At 37.2% G+C, this 19543-nt stretch overlaps 1 protein-coding gene and 1 pseudogene across 2 annotated transcripts; one reads left to right on the forward strand and one right to left on the reverse strand.

The window, feature by feature from the left end:
* Positions 1–50: 50 nt before the first annotated feature.
* Positions 51–7984, reverse strand: LOC130944024 (pre-mRNA-splicing factor ATP-dependent RNA helicase DEAH10). Of its 2 annotated transcripts, none has more exons than XM_057872141.1 (13): positions 7692–7984; positions 7516–7562; positions 7335–7415; positions 6996–7201; positions 6219–6642; positions 5688–5891; positions 5030–5190; positions 4275–4460; positions 2776–3007; positions 2001–2200; positions 1348–1482; positions 975–1182; positions 51–528 (listed from the first exon to the last, which is right to left on the reverse strand). In XM_057872141.1, exons 4-12 carry the CDS (start codon positions 7016–7018, stop codon positions 999–1001), a joined length of 1749 nt encoding a protein of 582 aa, XP_057728124.1. In that variant the 5' UTR covers positions 7019–7201; positions 7335–7415; positions 7516–7562; positions 7692–7984; the 3' UTR covers positions 51–528; positions 975–998. The 2 variants fall into 2 exon arrangements, with proteins under 2 accessions (XP_057728124.1, XP_057728123.1); XM_057872140.1 differs by having other exon boundaries at positions 6996–7212.
* Positions 7985–8119: 135 nt separating this feature from the next.
* LOC130946246 (uncharacterized) lies at positions 8120–13075 on the forward strand (annotated as a pseudogene).
* The last annotated feature ends 6468 nt before the right edge of the window (positions 13076–19543 follow it).

Consider the following 19543-nt stretch of genomic DNA (forward strand, 5'->3'; position numbering starts at 1 on the left):
TAAGGATAAAGTTAAAAATTATTTCAAACGTTAAGGATAAAATTAAAGCGTTAGAGACAAAAAACATATTCTACCCTTAAAATTAATATACAAGATTAGATAAATATGCAGATCTAGAAAAAATAACTTTACACACTGATTATTGAACTCATAAGTTAGAGAAATAATACCACTAGCACCTTAAGTTTGATAGAATTGGGCAGCTCAAAATATTTGTTAATCGGTCTAACTCAATTCCTTTGCTCAAGCTAATCCACCACCTCAAATGTAGCCATCGACAGCAAGGTTTGCGGTTCCATCACTCACCCGTTACCAGTCACCACCCAAGTAGTAGAAAATAAAGCAGGAACAACTCAGTAAGAGGTGTATGTCATTGGAGGATCCAGCCTCATCTCCATAGTTTTAGATAAGTAATGATAGCAAAGACAAGCCATTAAAATTGCTGTCATTTATATAATGTCGATAGGCAACATCCATAAAATAGACATTCTGAAGCTTTCACTGATCTTGCTGTAATAGATAAATGTCCTACGATAAAAATCAATCATTTCAGTGCCATTTATATGTGGAATGAATGAATAAATTTTGTATAAATCATTTCTTTAATTTTTCCAGGTGAAGGGGTTTGAACTCGTGCACAATCATTAGCATATTATGTTTCACATCTTGAGATTAGGTGCAACGCAATTTGACAGTACATGAGATTATCAGTTCCATTGAGCTAGGATTTCTGGGAAGAAAGAAAACCTAGAGACATACAAGCTAATCAGATCCATTTTGTTACTAAGCTGATATCAGCAGTTATTATAGGCGACAAAGATATAGGAAACTTCTGGGAATTTCAAGGCTACTTTAGCAAGTTGCTTTATTCTCTATGCATGTAAAATGGCAAAGATTAACATAATAAAAGTATATAACTGCCCAAAATTATCAAAGCACAAATGAGATGCAAAAATAAAGAAAGTTTTAATTACCTGTTTGGCAAAACCATGAAGAATTTAATTTTTCACAGCATAATATTGAGGAGCCAGCTCAGTTAACCATAGGTAGTCAATTCTGCTTACATTCCGAACGTACTTGCTATTAGTTTGAACAAGTTCATTAAAAATAATACACTCTGGTTTTTGCCTGAATAATACAGAAGATGGGTGGATCTGCACCACCAGCCCACTTGCCAAGGCCCTGCCATGTCGTGACAAAGCAGAAAATTGTTTCCATATAAGTAAAATGAATATCTGAGTTGAACACTATATACAGTTGCCAATTAGCAAACAAGTCAAAATGCTAAAGAATAAAAATATAAAATTCCACAGGAGTTTGAACTTAATAGAGGGAATAGACAACCACCTGTATGTGCCCTCAGGCTGCTTTACGGCCGCATTGAGGAAAAAGGAAGCAGCAAGACATCTGCGGTACTGAAGCATATCATCTCCACAAGAAGCTAGATTCAGCCCCATTTGTTCAGCATGTACCCTAATTTGCCTGCAGTAGTTATCAGAGATGAGAATGCATAGAGTAGATTTCAAGCAAGACAAGGTAAATTACATTCACCCCTACCCACATTTTTTGACCAGTATGCACTCACCAACCCTGCATTGCACCAATTGTTCGTCTAAATAATACACTTAGATTCCTGGTATTAATGTAACTATCAAATCTTTATACATGTGCCTATACCTGTATCTTAATACTTTTTATTTTGTATTATTTTACTTTACTGAATTGAAATGACAAAAATGCCCTACATAACAATGTTAAAAGAAAGAGAGATTTTGCCATTGTTCTTCCGTCTCTACAAGTTCTCTATGCATAAAGAGAGTGGAGTTAAAAATGACTTTATACAACCTATTTAATGTATTTCAATATAATGACACAAATAGAGGGGAGGTGAGTGCATGCTATGCAAATAAACCGTAATTTGATAAACCTCGGGCTGTGAGTGTAATTTACCCTTAAAGATATCATGAATTTGCGACATTTAGATTTAATATAACAACTACCTGTGGATGTCACGAGCATGTCTAAGAGAACGACTACTAATAAAATTATCCTTACACCACTTTCTGAAAGCCTTTTCAAATTTTGCTTTGCCCATTTCTATTGATCTCTTCTCTAAGAAATCATTAGATGCTCGATACACATTAATCAAAGTAATGTGGTCTCCCTCCGGACTAGAGAAGCATTTTATTGCAGTTCTTGCCTAGTAAAAAGATGAGAAAAACAGTAACTTCAATTGCATGCAAGGAATAGACAATGAATGATACCTGTAATTATACCAACACTAGAATTTTCCTACAGAAATTCATTGCTTATTTTATAAATCATTTATACACTATTTACACATTCTGTTAAATAGTCAATAGAGGGTAGACTATGGAGGTATACCATCAATGATTAATATTCATATTTGTTTGTCGGATTAAATAAATTTTTGGTCCCTACGAAACACCTCTTATGTTTTGGTCCCTAAAATTTTTCTTTTTTTAGTCGAGTAAAATTAAAGTTACCTATTTTAGTCCTAGTTTGTTCCGTTAAGTGCTGAACTGGCAGGTTGAATGCTGACGTGGCAAGACATATCACATCAGCAAGCAAATTAATTGTAGGTACTTAAATAACCAACTTTGAAATTTTACTAAACGAAAACCAAAAAAATTATAAGGACAAGAGGAAAACAAGACAGGCATTTGACCAAAATCCTTTTAAGCCTTGTTTTTCATAGTAACATCAAAGAGAATATAACAGATATGCAGTAGAATCAGAATTCGTTATTCAAACCTCTACTTGCTTTTCCCGAGGAGCATAAAATATGGATTCCACAGACAGCATTGCTACGGTTATCAACATCTCCTCTAAGCAGTTATACTGACTAGCTAAGATAAGAGCTTTGGAATAAACAGGGTCCAACGGCAGCCGAGCCATTTGATGCCCAACAGGATCAGAGAGCTGACAGTCATCTGTTAGAGCACCTAGTGAAAATAGCTGTTCCAATGATTTGATAATCGCTGTCCTGTTCAAACATGAAAGGGAACAAGCTTTCAATAATGTTTTGCATAGTATATTAGCATATAGAAACAGTAATATATATATCCCTGACCCTGAACGCGGCTACTTCAGTTCAACAGTACAATACATGATACAGCTTACAAGAGATCAAAAGAAATTTCAAAAGCTCACTAACAAGGGATGCCAGAAGAATAATTCACTAATATATTATCAAAGAGATCAGAAATTACATCTAGTCAAAAGAAATTTTTATTTACCTCATGTATGCTTCCGAATAGTGGTCATTGTACCAAGATTGTAGTATAATGTGCACCACAGTGCAAACAACCATATATGTTGTTCTCAGGTTGCACTATGATAATAAGTGGAATGAACCATTAAAACTCATTTTTACTACCTTAGAAAGTGGTTGTGGTTGATGTTATATTGAAGAGAATAGAATCATTTGGATCTGTTTGGATTCAGAAAGTTGTGTTTTTTCTTCCAAAATTAATCACAAAACTCCACCTTCTTTATTTATTTATCAAAAGCTAAAATATTGAGGTAATGTGCATCTTGATTCCTGAAATTGATTGGATGGGTCAATTTGATCCCCAGCTTTTCAAAATGACCAAGTAAGTGTCCCACTTTTAGAAACAACGAAACTTTCGTCTCACATCCGTTAGGGTAATGCTGAAGTGAACATTTAAATGCCACCCCGGTACTATAATAATTTTTTAATGTGTAACACTTCTTAATTGTATTCAAATGGTATTTAATATTGGTCCATAGGTCTTAATTAAAAAAAATTGATACACATCAATAAGACACATGAACCAACTTCAAGCACCATATTGACCATAATTAAAATGTTTCCACGTCAACCAGCTATGACAGTAGATTTAACTAACCAAATTAGCAGTACACTAATGGTTGTGACACGGAAGTTTGTTCAAAGACTAACATGGGAATCACATTTCTGAAAGTGAGGGACAGAATTTGTCATTTTGAAAAATGAGGTACTAAATTGACTCATTCATTCAATTTTAGAGAGTAAAATGGGCATTACCTCTGAAATATTGGTTGGAATTTGTTAGAATTTGTTCAGGAAAGGGAGAATTCTACCATTGTGCCATCAAAAACCATATGTTAAAAATAAAAAGGATTCACCATAGACATATCTAAAAAAAATGATACGACAAATAATTATCAGCAAAAATGGAGCACATAAATACTGATAAATATGTAAATGTAGGGAAACAATCAAACCAAAATGCTGACAAGTTTCTCACCGTGAAGGTTTCTCAATAAAATCAAACCCTAATATGTCATCAACACCCAAGGCCTTAAGCTGCAAAATCACATTAGATAGGTTGCACCGCTTAATCTCTGGCTTTGTCGAATCCTCAAGCTTCTCAAATTCACTTTCTGGATATAGACGAAAGCATTTTCCAGGTCCTTCACGCCCTGCACGGCCACTGAACAACAAAGCTAACAATCAGTTTGCTCGTACTTAATGAAGAATTCCATGTATATGTTAATTTCAGTAAGATAGTTTAGCGAGAGTAACTATGCAAATGATATCACTCATTATAACCAACATATGATATGTAAGAACAGCTACACATAAAATCACAATTAAAGAATGAGCTATTATACAGAAAAAAGAGTTCAAGACTTGAAAAGGCATCATAAAGAAAAAAGAAATGAAAGGTTACATCACTCAGTTTAATTTCATTTTCTGATAAAATATATTACAAGCTTTACAATAAAGAGATTCCCAATGGACATGCATAGCAAAAAAAAAAAAACACATGACAAAAATAAATTGAAAAATATACCAGAAACAATATGCTAGATTTGCATCTAAAAAGTATTTGTTCAGCAATGCTGTGTGATGTGCAGAAAAGGTTTTCTACACTAAACTACATTAACACTGGAAAACTGACATCATCGGTTAAACAGAGAAAAGCTTGTCGGGTTTTTGTTGACTAAATTAAAGCAACAATCAACATTAAGCACACTAAAACAGAATCTTGCACCATACCTTCTTTGCAGTGCCTGGGATTTGGATGTAGGTACTATAATCAAAGATTCCATGTCTTTTCCAGGATCATAAGAACGTGCTTTGACAAAGCCAGGATCTATTACATACTTTACTCCAGGAATTGTTACTGATGTCTCAGCAATATTAGTTGCCAATATCACCTAAGAAAGAAACAGAAAGATAACTTGAATGCAACTAAAAGCAAGTGAGTACCCATTCGATAAAGATTATTATTTAAAATTTGCATCAGATCCCATTGAACAGGTGATGCCCAATTATTATTATTTTTTTTTTTAAAAATCATCGTGTTCATAGGGATTATGTCTAGCTGAGCTGAAATTTGCCAAATCATAGAAGGTAGTTGTTATGGAAAAGCTGGTAGCACTTACAGTGAACCTTACTTGAAAATAGATTATATATGAATTTAAAAGCATGTGCATATGCATATTCAACTCTAAAATGAGGCCACCCGCATTTTACTTTAAATTATAGACATGGTCAGACAAAACAGAATGCTTCACGATATTTAATGGAAACCTAGACCAAATATATCAATCATTTTAAATATGTGAATCCAATTTTACAAACGTCTAACTTAAATATATTTTCCCTTTAGTTTTATTGAATCAGTTGAGAGACAGAGCCAATGATGAGATACCTTGCGAAACCCAGACGGAGCTGGTGCAAAGACCCGCAACTGCTGCTCAGATGGAAGAGCTGCAAATATAGGCACAACTTGAAGCTTCTGACTCCCTTCAGGAAACTGAGTGAGTCTGTCATTGATAAGCTTTTCAACTGATTCAATCTCTTCTTGACCAGTAAGAAATACTAGTATATCACCAGGGCCCTCCTTTGAATGAATCTATAGATCAATGACATGAGTTTAAGCAACAGAGCTATGAACTTTGTTTCTCAGTCATCCATCACTCACTACATTGTTATAACCGTATACCATATGATTTAATTTATAATATATACGCGGCAATATCGCTGGATGATTCAATGTGCTAATGAGAATGAATGGAGTGAGCCATCGCATGAGTTATGAAGCTGTAAATACCATAAATGCATATGTAGAAACCAAGAGTGATGCATTGTAAAATATCCAAAGATTTCTCATTACAATCAAGTAAAATATCGATTGCATTATATTAGATTAAATGAAGTGGTTATTAATTAAACCTATCACCTGGAATATTGTTATCAAGGAAGCATCTAAATAGTCTTCTTCTGGATGCAATGTGTAAAATATATCCACAGGAAATTGTCTCCCTTGGATGTGAACAGATTTGGCACTGCCAAAATATTCGGAGAAAGTGCGAGCATCAAGACTAGCAGACATAATTATTAGCTTCAATGGAGCATACTTGTCGTGGTTATCCTTTTTAAGAAAACTGCTGCTCTGACCACCGTATTCTTTCTCCAGTGACATGCCAACATTCACATTCTTTTTTCCAAAGTTAATGCCCTGATCATCAGCAACAGATCTTGACCGAGCAGATTGTACATTTTTTAGCAAGGCCAGCAAGATATCAGTGTGGACAGTTCTCTCATGTGCTTCATCAACAATTATAACAGAATACTTGGAAAGATATGGATCCAACAATGCTTCCCTATAAGCATAAAGAAACACATCAGCTATCCTATACAAAAAGCTGCACTTACAATCTACAGAAAACAAATATTTCAAATTGAAATCGGTGTTTCAAATCATATACAACTAAAATCCATGTCAAAGAGGGCGATTGGTGAAGAACGTGGTTTGGTTAGTCCATTCTTAAAGAAAACAACTTAAAACAAATGGCAGAAAGACACCTCCACCAAAGCAAAGTCATAATTTCTTCTGTATTTCAGTATTGAGAAGAGCAACAAATTCTGATTGGCCAAGTTCCCAGTAGAAGTCTCACAAAATGAATCTTAATGGAAAACGGAAAAAGATATCCAAACATCCATGTTACACGTATACCTTAGAAGCAAACCATCTGTCATATATTTAATTCTTGTTGAGCTGGAAGTAGTATCATCAAATCTAACAGAGTACCCAACTTTCTGGCCCAACTCAACACCACATTCTTCAGCAACCCGTTTTGCAACTGTAATGGCAGCTACACGTCTCGGTTGAGTTATCCCAATCACTTTTCCATCACGGCAAAATCCAGCACCAAACAGGAACTGTGGAATCTCTACACAGTAAAATGGAATACATAGAACATGGTGAAAACCTGCTATGTCTAAAAGCCTTTGTTCCTTAAATTTTATAGAAAAGCTAAATCACGAATTATATAAAAAATAAGATGTGACCTACGTGTGGTTTTCCCACTTCCTGTTTCTCCAACGATAATCAAAATATCATTCTTTTGGACCTCTTCAATGAGTCTTTTCTCAACTACAAGAGAAGCATAATCCGAATTATCACAACACAAGCTTCGAATAACTAGGAAAAACATAACAAGGAAGAAATATATAAAATCAAGCTCAGCCAATACCAGAAGCTATCGGGAGAGACTTCCTCTGCTGTGCTATCTTTTGCCTCCTGAAAAAGGAAACAACTATAAATGTTTAAAAACAACAAAGTCAAGTTTTCTCTTTTTCCAAAGTGATTCTTTCGTTCGTGGGTTTGGAGGAAATAATGAAACTTGACATGTATTGCAGAAATCCATACCGTGCAGAGAACTCAGTTTGACGATTCTGTTTTCCATTAGAGAATTTTCCGGTAGAACAAGGGCCATGGCTTCCCTTAGCCATGGAAGGCATTTCAACAAATCCAAAACTGTTAATTTGGAGATTTCAAAGACTTGCTGCAAAAGAGCAGCAAAGAGGATACCGAGTTAGGCCCTATCTGTCCGCGAGGGTGGTGCTGGGAGGAATGGTTCGGCGGCGCTGGGAGGTGCTGGAAGGAAGCGCCGTAGAGAGTGCAGAGTGAGTGTTTTGAGAGGCGGCTAGCTGTTTTGGTTTTGTTAGGGTTTTTTTGTGAACCGGTTCGGTTAGAGTTTTAAATTTTATAGAGGGGCTTAATCGCCGAATATAATATTATTTAATTATCATCACTAATTCGTATTAATATTAATTTAATATTAATATTCCCCCAAAATCATCAAATATGGGTTGATGTTCGTTCAGGAATTGTTCTTAATTCGAAGCTACTACAGCTTCTACAATCACACTAACTAACATATCATTAGTATTGTTAGTATGATTATGATTATGGGAAGCAGTAGCAGAATCGGTTCATCATTTTCTTCTTGCTTAGTGGCTCCTCTTCCTTCCCCTTTTAACCGTACAACACTTTTCCAGGTACGTTTTTATATCAATCACCCCTAATTATGACCTGTGTTAATTTGTTTTATTAATTAATTTCATGTTTAGGGTGTAATTATTTGTATCCATTTTCGTTCCATGAAAACTTAGTGCTTGGATTGACTAATAGTTACTTGAATAGGGTTATGTATGTATATGGCTTATGCATTTGTTGATTAGGGTTATGCTTTTGCATGAGGTAGTGTGCAATTTGGCCCTCATTTGGTGATTGCTATTCTTAGTGTTAGGGCTCAAAAAGAAAAAATTGAAAGAGGAAAAAGCTGCTACCTAACTTATCTTGTGTGTTTAGCTAGCTGTTGTCTCCAATTTGATGGTTTTAGTGTTGTTATGATGACACACTCGACGGTAAGAGCGCGTTAGGAGCATCCAAGAATTTCTCCCTACTTTTAAGCCTTGATTGATTTCAACTATACACAACTTATTGGATTTAGATAGACAGTTTTTGGTTTTAGAGGACAGTTCGAATCTGTTGGATTTCGGTGTAGCTCTTGAAGTTGCAGAATGAGGATCTCCCTGTTAGTATTGGATTAAGACTGGATAGGGTTTCGCTGCTGAATTTTCGTTCATCAGTAGAACTTGGACGAAAGTGGAAGATATGTAATCTAATGGTCGCAATTCACTTGGTCAAATGGATGTATGCATTCCAATAGTGACTGTATATATAATTACTTTTCTTCAATATGGTGATGATAGGCATGACATGTATAAATCTCAACGATGTCTACTTAGAGCTTTCTATATATTTAGACTACTAATCAAGCAATTGTGTAACTTGCTTTGCTACTTTAGTAACTCACTCTTGCTATCTTCTAGTTAAACTTCATTTCATTATCCTGTTCTGCTTCATTATCTTCGAATATTGCTTGATTTACTCTTCAACTTGTGTGGCTTTCTTTTCATTCTATATTCAGTCGAGATTATCACAAGGGTTGTTTGTCAACAAGCAAACTGCTGCCCAGCTACAAATATATGCTAAAGGTAGCTTGCTTATCTATTCGGTGATTCATGAATCTCTGCATTCTGCAGTAAGCTTCTGTCAGCTGCTTTTTCTTCATCTTTAGAGATATGAATGTTACAAGTTATTCCTTAGATAAGTCAGTTAGCTGTAGATGGCTCTACACCTTTAAACTTTGGTCCATGTGCTGATTAGATCTTGGGGTTGAAAAGTGCAAATGACCCCTGAACTTCACACTTCAGTGAAAATTCCCTCCAGTAAGAACTGTTAATCACGGTATTATTGGAGGTTTTAATGCTGAAAAGGCTTTACATGTGGATATTTCATGAGAGTTCCATCAGATATTTAATTGTTGCTTAATGGAGGGAATCCTTCGGCACAAAGTGTGAAGTTCACAAGTCTAATTTGTACCTGCATCAGCGCAAATGATGTGATCTAGGGGTTTCCTGACATATATGAAATCCTCTGGAAGTGTTCTCAGTTAATGTTCTTTTTTGTATTTCTATCATGGTTAGACAAATCATGCCAGTTCAAGTTTATATATGGAATTCCAAAGTTAAAGGGAAGGTTCCAGAAACAGTCATAATGCTCTCTCTGTTGTCTCTGAGGATCAACCACAAAGCACTGAGCTTGATGAAGCTGCTTTAGTTCCAGAAAGCGAAGATGCTATTGCTGAAGACATATCTACCATTGGCAACTCATCTTTTTATTTATTGGGAAGTGATGGAAAACCAGGCTTTATATCATTCTTTAACCGTCCATATAGAAAAGACCATGAGACACTATCGTCAAAAGAAAAGAGTAAAAATAACATCTTGTGGTTTGTGGGTCCTTCGGTCCTTGTTGCTTCTTTCATTTTTCCTTCACTCTATTTGTGCAAAGTGCTCTCCATCATTTTTGGAGACTCTTTGTTAACAGGTAAAGTTTCGATGGAAGAAAGCCTCTCTGTTGTGTTTGTTCATTGTATGTGTTTTGGTGATGCATTGTTTTGTCTTCACTCTGCAATACTGTTCTTGCATTTGGATGTGGTTCATATTAAGTAACTTATTGAACCAATGTGGGTAATATGTGCCATCTGCTGGTGAAGAAACCTGTGGAGCAAAGGGGAACTAATTTCAGTTGGGGTATTTAGTAATTGGATATTGCTAGGGGAGCATTTTGGACTTTCTGAACGTGGATATGCTGCTCATCGATTAATTTGGAATTATTGTTTCTTGATATAAAATCAATTAACAATAGTCATTGGACTGAAAAGGAGACTTAATTAAACCACAAGCATAATTCATCATAAATTTTGGGCTGAAGTTGATAAAACTTTTACAAATATTGAACCTGGTTTAGAAATTCAATTTTTTAGTCTGACTTAGTAGTTGTAGTAATTCTTGGGGTCTGCATGTATAATTGCTTGCTTGAAATCTTTTTAGTTCTCTTTCTTTCTTTCTTTATACATATTTGGCTCTCTTCTCTGAACTGACTGCTTTCTTCATCTACAGATTTCCTCATATTATTCTTCACAGAAGCAATTTTCTATTGTGGTGTTGCGGTATATCTTTATCTACTAGACCGATTAAGGAAACCCATGCAACAAGAAACCGCAACTCTTGTTGGGACATCACGTCTCTTCTGTTGCTACCCTGGTGCTTAGTCTCGTAATTCCTATGGTCACTATGGTAGCGTTTGGTAGAGAGACAGAGACTGAAATACTGATACTGAGAGACAGATACTTAGAGACAGAGACTGAAATAAATTTCAGTATTCTGTTTGGTACAAAGTGGGAGACAGAAATTGAAACAAGAATGAAGCTCTAATTTAATTTGTACAAAGGGTAAAATTGGAATTAATTAATTGAAATGAGGGTATTTTAGGTATGAAATGTTATTAAAATTTCAGTATCCGTCTCTAAAAATTTCAGTCTCCTGTGTCCCTACTTTTTGGAGGTACTGAAATACTGAAATTTTGGGGACAGAGATAGAAATTTTAGTACCAGTCTCTGACCCAACAAACATGATACTGAGTCACAGTCTCTCAGTCTCTGTCCCAATACCTCAAAACAAACGCTACCTATGGGTTTGGTCTGGCCGTGGACTGGTCCTGCTCCATCCGCAACTCTTGCTCCATACCTGGTTGGTATAGTTGTCCAATTTGCATTTGAACAGTATGCAAGATATCGAAAATCACCTTCATGGTCTGCTATTCCATTAATCTTCCAAGTAAATACAATCCAATTCCATGCTGATCAAATTATGTATTTTTGTCCTCCCCATAAAGTGTAATCACAAAAAGATTAATTTATCCAGCCACCCTTTTCCTTATAGAGTTTTGCCTGCCTAATTGATACACTAAATTAGCATTTTGATTCTCTAGGTCTTCTTAATTGGACGAATCCACTAAAAATTTGACTTGATGAGTCATGTATGAATAAGGAACTAAGGACTATGCGTAGATTCGGTGAGATAAATCTGGTGCATCTGATACTGAGATAATTCAATGATATCTTAATGCAAATTTACATCAACAACTTCTACTAATAGATTGTTATTGACAGGTGTATAGATTGCACCAACTAAATAGAGCAGCACAACTGGTGACTGCTTTATCATTTACAGTTAGAGGAGCTGAGATGACCGCACACAACATGGCTATAAATAACTCTCTGGGTACCCTTTTGAATGTCCTACAATTCCTTGGTGTGATTTGCATTTGGTCCCTGTCAAGCTTCCTCATGAGATTTATACCTCCTGCTTCCACCGCGGCATAATAAAAGTAAACAATTTCCTTGTAAAGTTTGTTTACAACTTGGAATTGATCCTCTCATGTTGATTTTTCATACGAACTTTCATGTGTAGTCTCTCACCTTTCATTCTGCTTGTCAAGTGTTTTGTATTGATTCCTCATTTTAAATGAAGGGTAAAAGATGACTGATGAGCGGATAATTTATACGTTTTTTGGCATTGTTTTTAGTATGTTTTTAGTATGTTTTAGTTAGTTTTTATTATATTTTTATTAGTTTTTAGTTAAAATTCACTTTTCTGGACTTTACTATGAGTTTGTGTATTTTTCTGTGATTTCAGGTATTTTCTGGCTGAACTTGAGGGACTTGAGCAAAAATCTGATTCAGAGACTGAAAAGGATTGCAGATGCTGTTGGATTCTGACCTCCCTGCACTCGAAGTGGATTTTCTGGAGCTACAGAAGCCCAATTGGCACGCTCTCAACGGCGTTGGATAGTAGACATCCTGGGCTTTCCAGCAATGTATAATAGTCCAAACTTTGCCCAAGATTTGATGGCCCAAACCGGCGTTTCAAATCAGCTCAAAACTGCCCGGCATTAAACGCCGGAACTGGCACAAGAATGGGAGTTAAACGCCCAAACTGGCACCAAAGCTGGCGTTTAACTCCAAGAGAAGTCTCTACACGAAAATGCTTCAATGCTCAGCCCAAGCACACACCAAGTGGGCCCGGAAGTGGATTTTTATGTCATTTACTCATTTCTGTAAATCCTAGGCTACTAGTTCTCTACAAATAGGACATTTTACTATTGTATTTTCATCATTGGACATCTAGTTCTTAGATCAGATCTTTAGATTTTTGAGTCTTTGGATCCTTGATCATCTGGAGTCTTTTGATCATGTATTGGGAGGCTGGCCATTCGGCCATACCTGAACCTTGTTCTTATGTATTTTCAATGGTGGAGTTTCTACACACCATAGATTAAGGTGTGGAGCTCTGCTGTACCTCGAGTATTAATGCAATTACTATTGTTCTTCTATTCAATTCAGCTTGTTCTTATTCCAAGATATTCATTCGCACTAAAGAACTTGATGAATGTGATGATTATGTGACGCTCATCATCATTCTCACTTATGAATGCGTGCCTGACAACCACTCTCGTTCTACAAGCAAACAAGGCTTGAATGTTTATCTCTTGGACTCCTTAATCGGAATCTTCGTGGTATAAGCTAGAATTGATGGCGGCATTCAAGAGAATCCGGAAGGTCTAAACCTTGTCTGTGGTATTCTAAGTAGGATTCAATGATTGAATGACTGTGACGAGCTTCAAACTCCTGAAGGCTTGGCGTTAGTGACAGACGCAAAAGAATCAATGGATTCTATTCCAACCTGATTGAGAACCGACAGATGATTAGCCGTGCCGTGACAGGGTGCGTTGAACATTTTCACTGAGATGACGGGATTGTAGCCACTGACAACGGTGATGCCCAACATACAGCTTGCCATGGAAAGGAGCAAGAAGGATTGGATGAAGACAGTAGGAAAGCAGAGAGACGGAAGGGACAAAGCATCTCCATTCGCTTATCTGAAATTCTCACCAATGAATTACATAAGTATCTCTATCTCTATCTTTATGCTTTATTCATATATCATTCATAACCATTTTAATCTGTCTGACTAAGATTTACAAGATGACCATAGCTTGCTTCATACCAACAATCTCCGTGGGATCGACCCTTACTCGTGTAAGGTTTATTACTTGGACGACCCAGTGCACTTGCTGGTTAGTTGTGCGAAGTTGTGATAAAAAGTTGAGATTGCAATTGAGCGTACCATGTTGATGGCGCCATTGATGATCACAATTTCGTGCACCAAGTTTTTGGCGCCGTTGCCGGGGATTGTTTGAGTTTGGACAACTGACGGTTCATCTTGTTGCTTAGATTAGGTATTTTTCTTCAGAGTTCTTAAGAATGAATTCTAGTGTTTCAAGGTGATGTTCTTATCATCACCCAAGCTGATTGATTATCATCAATTTAGCTCTTGAATGCAATGTCCTGCTGAAGCTTGGCTAGCCATGTCTAATTTCTTTAGACTGAAGCTTTAGACTAACATTGCATGATTCTTGGAATTCTCATTAAGAATTTTGATATCTTTATTTTCTTTTCCACTTAATTTTCGAAAAAATCCAAAAAAATTACAAAATCATAAAAACCAAAAATATTTCTTGTTTGAGTCTAGTGTCTCATTTTAAGTTTGGTGTCAATTGCATGTTTCTGTTCTTCTTGCATTTTTCGAATTCATGCATGTGTCTTCATTAATCTTCAAGTTGTTCTTGATGATTTCCTTGTTTTGATCTTTGAATTCTATTGACTTGAGTGTTTTGTTGTTTCTCATGTGCATTCTCATTTTGTTAGTGTCAGTAGTATACAAACTGCTAAGTTTGGTGTCTTGCATGCATTGTTATTTGATTTTAGTTGCATTTTGATTTTTCTTTATTATTGAAAATCCAAAAATATTTTTAATTTGTGTCTTTTCAAGTCAATAATACAGAGAATTGAAGATTCAGAACATACAGTAGAGGAATTACACAGAAAAAGCTGGGCGTTCAAAACGCCCAATGAGGAAGGCAAACTGGCGTTTAAACGCCAGCCAGGGTGCCTGGCTGGGCGTTTAACGCCCAAAAGGGTAGTGGTTTGGGCGTTAAACGCCAGAATGTGTACCATTCTGGGCATTTAACGCCAGGATGGCACAAGAGGGAAGATTCTGTTTTTTAATTCAAATTTTTTTTTCAGGTTTTCAAAATTTTTCAAAATCAAATCTTTTTCAAAACATATTTTTTTCAATCAAATCTTTTTCAAAATCAGTTTCTTTCCATTTTCAAAAATACTTGCTATCAATTAATGATTTGATTCAACATTTCAAGTATGTTGCCTTTTCTGTTGAAAAATGTTTAATGTTTGAATCATATCTTTTCTTGTTAGCCAAGTCATTAATTTTTAAAATCAAATCTTTTCTTTAAATTGTTTTTCAAATCATATCTTTTCAATCACATCTTTTTAAAACCATAACTTTTCAATCATATCTTTTTAATCACATCTTTTTCAAAATAGTTTTCAATCATATCTTTTTGATTTCTAATTTCAAAATCTTTTTCAAAAATCACTTGATTTTTTTTCAATCTTAGTTTTCGAAAATCAATTACTATTTTTCAAAATGTTTTTAAAATCTTTTACTTAATTTTCGAAAATTTCTTCCCCTCTTCTCACATCCTTCTATTTATAGACTAACACTATTCCTTAATGCACAATTCGAACTCCATCTTTTTTGATAAGTTCGAATTCTCTACTTCTTCCTTCTATTTTTCTTTTCCTCTGACACCTCAATGAATCTCTATATTGTGACATAGAGGATTCCATACTTTCTTGTTCTCTTCTCTTTCATATGAGCAGGAGCAAAGACAAAAGCATTCTTGTTGAGGCTGACCCTGAACCTGAAAGGACCTTGAAGCGAAAGCTAAGAGAAGCTAAGGCACAACTCTCTATAGAGGATCTAACAGAAATCTTCAAAGAAGAAAACATGGCAGCCGAAAACAACAACAATGCCAACAATGCAAGGAAGGTGCTGGGTGACTTTACTGCACCTACTCCCGACTTCTATGGGAGAAGCATCTCTATCCCTGCCATTGGAGCAAACAACTTTGAGCTTAAGCCTCAACTAGTTTCTCTAATGCAACAGAATTGCAAGTTCCATGGACTTCCATTGGAAGATCCTCATCAGTTTTTAACTGAATTCTTGCAAATCTGTGACACTGTCAAGACTAATGGGGTTGACCCTGAGGTCTACAGACTTATGCTATTCCCTTTTGCTGTAAGAGACAGAGCTAGGATATGGTTGGACTCACAACCTAAAGAAAGCTTGAACTCTTGGGAAAAGCTAGTCAATGCCTTCTTGGTAAAGTTCTTTCCACCTCAAAAATTGAGTAAGCTTAGAGTGGAAGTCCAAACCTTCAGACAGAAGGAAGGAGAATCCCTCTATGAAGCTTGGAAAAGATACAAACAATTGATCAGAAAGTGTCCCATTGACATGCTTTCTGAATGGAGCATCATAGGTATTTTCTATGATGGTCTCTCTGAACTATCCAAGATGTCATTGGATAGCTCTGCTGGAGGATCTCTTCATCTAAAGAAAACGCCTACAGAAGCTCAAGAACTAATTGAAATGGTTGCAAATAACCAATTCATGTACACTTCTGAAAGGAATCCTGTGAACAATGGGACAAATCAGAAGAAAGGAGTTCTTGAGATTGATACTCTGAATGTCATACTGACTCAGAACAAAATATTGACTCATCAAGTCAATTTGATTTCTCAAAGTCTGTCTGGAATGCAAAATGCACCAGGCAGTACTAAGGATGCTTCATCTGAAGAAGAAGCTTATGATCCTGAGAACCCTTCAATGGAAGAGGTGAATTACATGGGAGAACCCTATGGAAACACCTATAATTCTTCATGGAGAAATCATCCAAATCTCTCATGGAAGGATCAACAGAGACCTCAACAAGGTTTCAATAATAATAATGGTGGAAGAAACAGGTTTAGCAATGGCAAGCCTTTTCCATCATCTTCTCAGCAACAGACAGAGAATTCTAAGCAGAGCCACTCTGACTTAGCAACCATGGTCTCTGATCTAATCAAAACCACTCAAAGTTTCATAACTGAAATAAGGTCCTCCATTAGGAATTTGGAGGCACAAGTGGGACAGCTGAGCAAGAAAATTACTGAACTCTCTCCTAGTACTCTTCCAAGCAATACAAAAGAGAATCCAAAAGGAGAGTGTAAGGCCATCAACATGGCCGAACTAGGAGAGGAGGAAGAGGCAGTGAACGCCACTGAGGAAGACCTCCATGGACGTCCACTGGCCTCCAATGAGTTCCCTAATGAGGAACCATGGGAATCTGAGGCTCACACTGAGACCATAGAGATTCCAATGGATTTACTTCTGCCATTCATGAGCTCTGATAAGTATTCTTCCTCTGAAGAGGATGAATATGTCACTGAAGAGCAAGTTGCTAAATACCTTGGAGCAATCATGAAGCTAAATGACAAGTTATTTGGTAATGAGACTTGGGAGAACGAACCTCCTTTGCTTACCAAAGAACTGGATGACTTGTCTAGGCAGAGATTACCTCAAAAGAGACAAGATCTTGGGAAGTTTTCAATACCTTGTACCATAGGCACCATGACCTTTAAGAAGGCTCTGTGTGACCTAGGGTCAAGTGTAAACCTCATGCCTCTCTCTGTAATAGAGAAGTTAGGGATCTTTGAGGTGCAAGCTGCAAGAATCTCACTAGAGATGGCAGACAACTCAAGAAAACAAGCTTATGAACTTGTAAAGGATGTTTTGGTGAAGATTGAAGACCATTACATCCCTGCCGATTTCATAGTCCTAGAGACTGGGAAGTGTATGGATGAATCCATCATCCTTGGCAGACCCTTCCTAGCCACAGCAAAGGCTGTGATTGATGTGGACAGAGGAGAATTGATCATTCAAGTGAATGAAGAATCCTTTGTGTTTAAGGCTCAAGGATACCCCTCTGTCACCATGGAGAGGAAGAATGAAGAGCTTCTCTCGAAACAGAGTCAAACAGAGCCCCCACAGTCAAACTCTAAGTTTGGTGTTGGGAGGCCACAACCAAATTCTAAGTTTGGTGTTGAACCCCCACATTCAAACTCTAAGTTTGGTGTTGGGAGGTTCCAACATTGCTCTGAGTATCTGTGAGGCTCCATGAGAGCCCTCTGTCAAGCTACTGACATTAAAGAAGCGCTTGTTGGGAGGCAACCCAATGTTATATTTTATTTATTTTCCTTTGTTATTTTATGTTTTCTGTAGGTTGATGATCATGAGAAGTCACAAAATCAATTGAAAAAGTAAAAACAGAATGAAAAACAGAAAGAAAAATAGCACACCCTGGAGGAGAACTTGTTGGCATTTAAACGCCAGTGAAGCTAGCAAATGGGCGTTTAACGCCCAGTCTGGCACCATTCTTGGCTTTTAACGCCAGAAAGGGGCACCAGACTGGCGTTAAACGCCAGGAAAGGGCAAGAAGTTGGTGTTAAACGCCAGAAATGGGCACCAGCCCGGCGTTTAACGCCAGAATTGGCATGAAGAGCATTTTTGCTCGCCACTTGGTGCAGAGATGACTTTTTCTTGACACCTCAGGATCTGTGGACCCCACAGGATCCCCACCTATCCCACCACCCTCTCTCTTCTTCTTCACCCATTCACCAATCACCTCAACCACTCTTTCCCAAAAATCCCTCACCTATCAAATCCCATATTTCTCTTCACTACTCACATCCATCCTTCATAAAACCCCACCTACCTCACCATTCAAATTCAAACCACTTTCCCTCCCAAACCCACCCATTCATAACCGAACCCTACCCCTTTCTCCACCCCTATATAAACTCATCTTCACTCCCTCATTTTCACACACCCTAAACACTACTTCTCCCCCTTTGGCCGAACCACAAAGCCATCTCCATCTCCTCTATTTCTTCTTCTTCTACTCTCTTCTTTCTTCTTTTGCTCGAGGACGAGCAAACCTTTTAAGTTTGGTGTGGTAAAAGCATTGCTTTTTGTTTTTTCATAACCATTTATGGCATCCAAGGTCGGAGAAACCTCTAGAAAGAGGAAAGGGAAGGCAAAAGCTTTCACCTCCGAGTCATGGGAGATGGAGAGATTCATCTCAAGGGTGCATCAAGACCACTTCTATGAAGTTGTGGCCTTGAAGAAGGTGATCCCCGAGGTCCCTTTTAAACTCAAAAAGAGTGAATATCCGGATATTCGACATGAGATTCGAAGAAGAGGTTGGGAAGTTCTTACCAACCCCATTCAACAAGTCGGAATCTTAATGGTTCAAGAGTTCTATGCCAATGCATAGATCACCAAGAACCATGATCAAAGTGTGAACCCGGACCCAAAGAATTGGCTTACAATGGTTCGGGGGAAATACTTAGATTTTAGTCCGGAAAATGTAAGGTTGGCATTCAACTTGCCCATGATGCAAGGAGATAACACCCTTACACTAGAAGGGTCAACTTTGATCAAAGGTTGGACCAAGTCCTCACAGTCATCTGTGAAGAGGGCGCCCAATGGAAGAGAGATTCAAGAGGGAAGCCAGTTCAACTGAGAAGGCATGACCTCAAACCCGTGGCTAGGGGATGGTTGGAGTTTATCCAACGCTCAATCATTCCCACTAGCAACCGGTCCGAAGTTACTATAGACCGGGCCATCATGATCCATAGTATCATGATCGGAGAAGAAGTAGAAGTTCATGAGGTTATAGCCTAAGAACTTTATAAGGTGGCAGACAAGTCCTCTACCTTGGCAAGGTTAGCCTTTCCTCATCTCATTTGTCACCTCTGTTATTTAGTTGGAGTTGACATAGAGGGAGACATCCCCATTGATGAGGACAAGCCCATCACTAAGAAAAAGATGGAGCAAACAAGA

Source organism: Arachis stenosperma, chromosome 8 (assembly GCF_014773155.1).
Source record: "Arachis stenosperma cultivar V10309 chromosome 8, arast.V10309.gnm1.PFL2, whole genome shotgun sequence".
Taxonomy (NCBI): Eukaryota; Viridiplantae; Streptophyta; class Magnoliopsida; order Fabales; family Fabaceae; genus Arachis; species Arachis stenosperma.

Bases quoted from the DNA above. Each gene is read 5' to 3' on its own strand.
- LOC130944024 (XM_057872140.1), bottom strand. From the start codon at position 7,783: ATGCCTTCCATGGCTAAGGGAAGCCATGGCCCTTGTTCTACCGGAAAA. The intron at 7,563-7,691 runs GTATGGATTTCT...TTCCTTTTTCAG, and splicing joins CAAACTGAGTTCTCTGCACG to GAGGCAAAAGATAGCACAGC. The intron at 3,008-4,274 runs GTGAGAAACTTG...ATGTTTGAACAG, and splicing joins TTTATTGAGAAACCTTCACG to GACAGCGATTATCAAATCAT.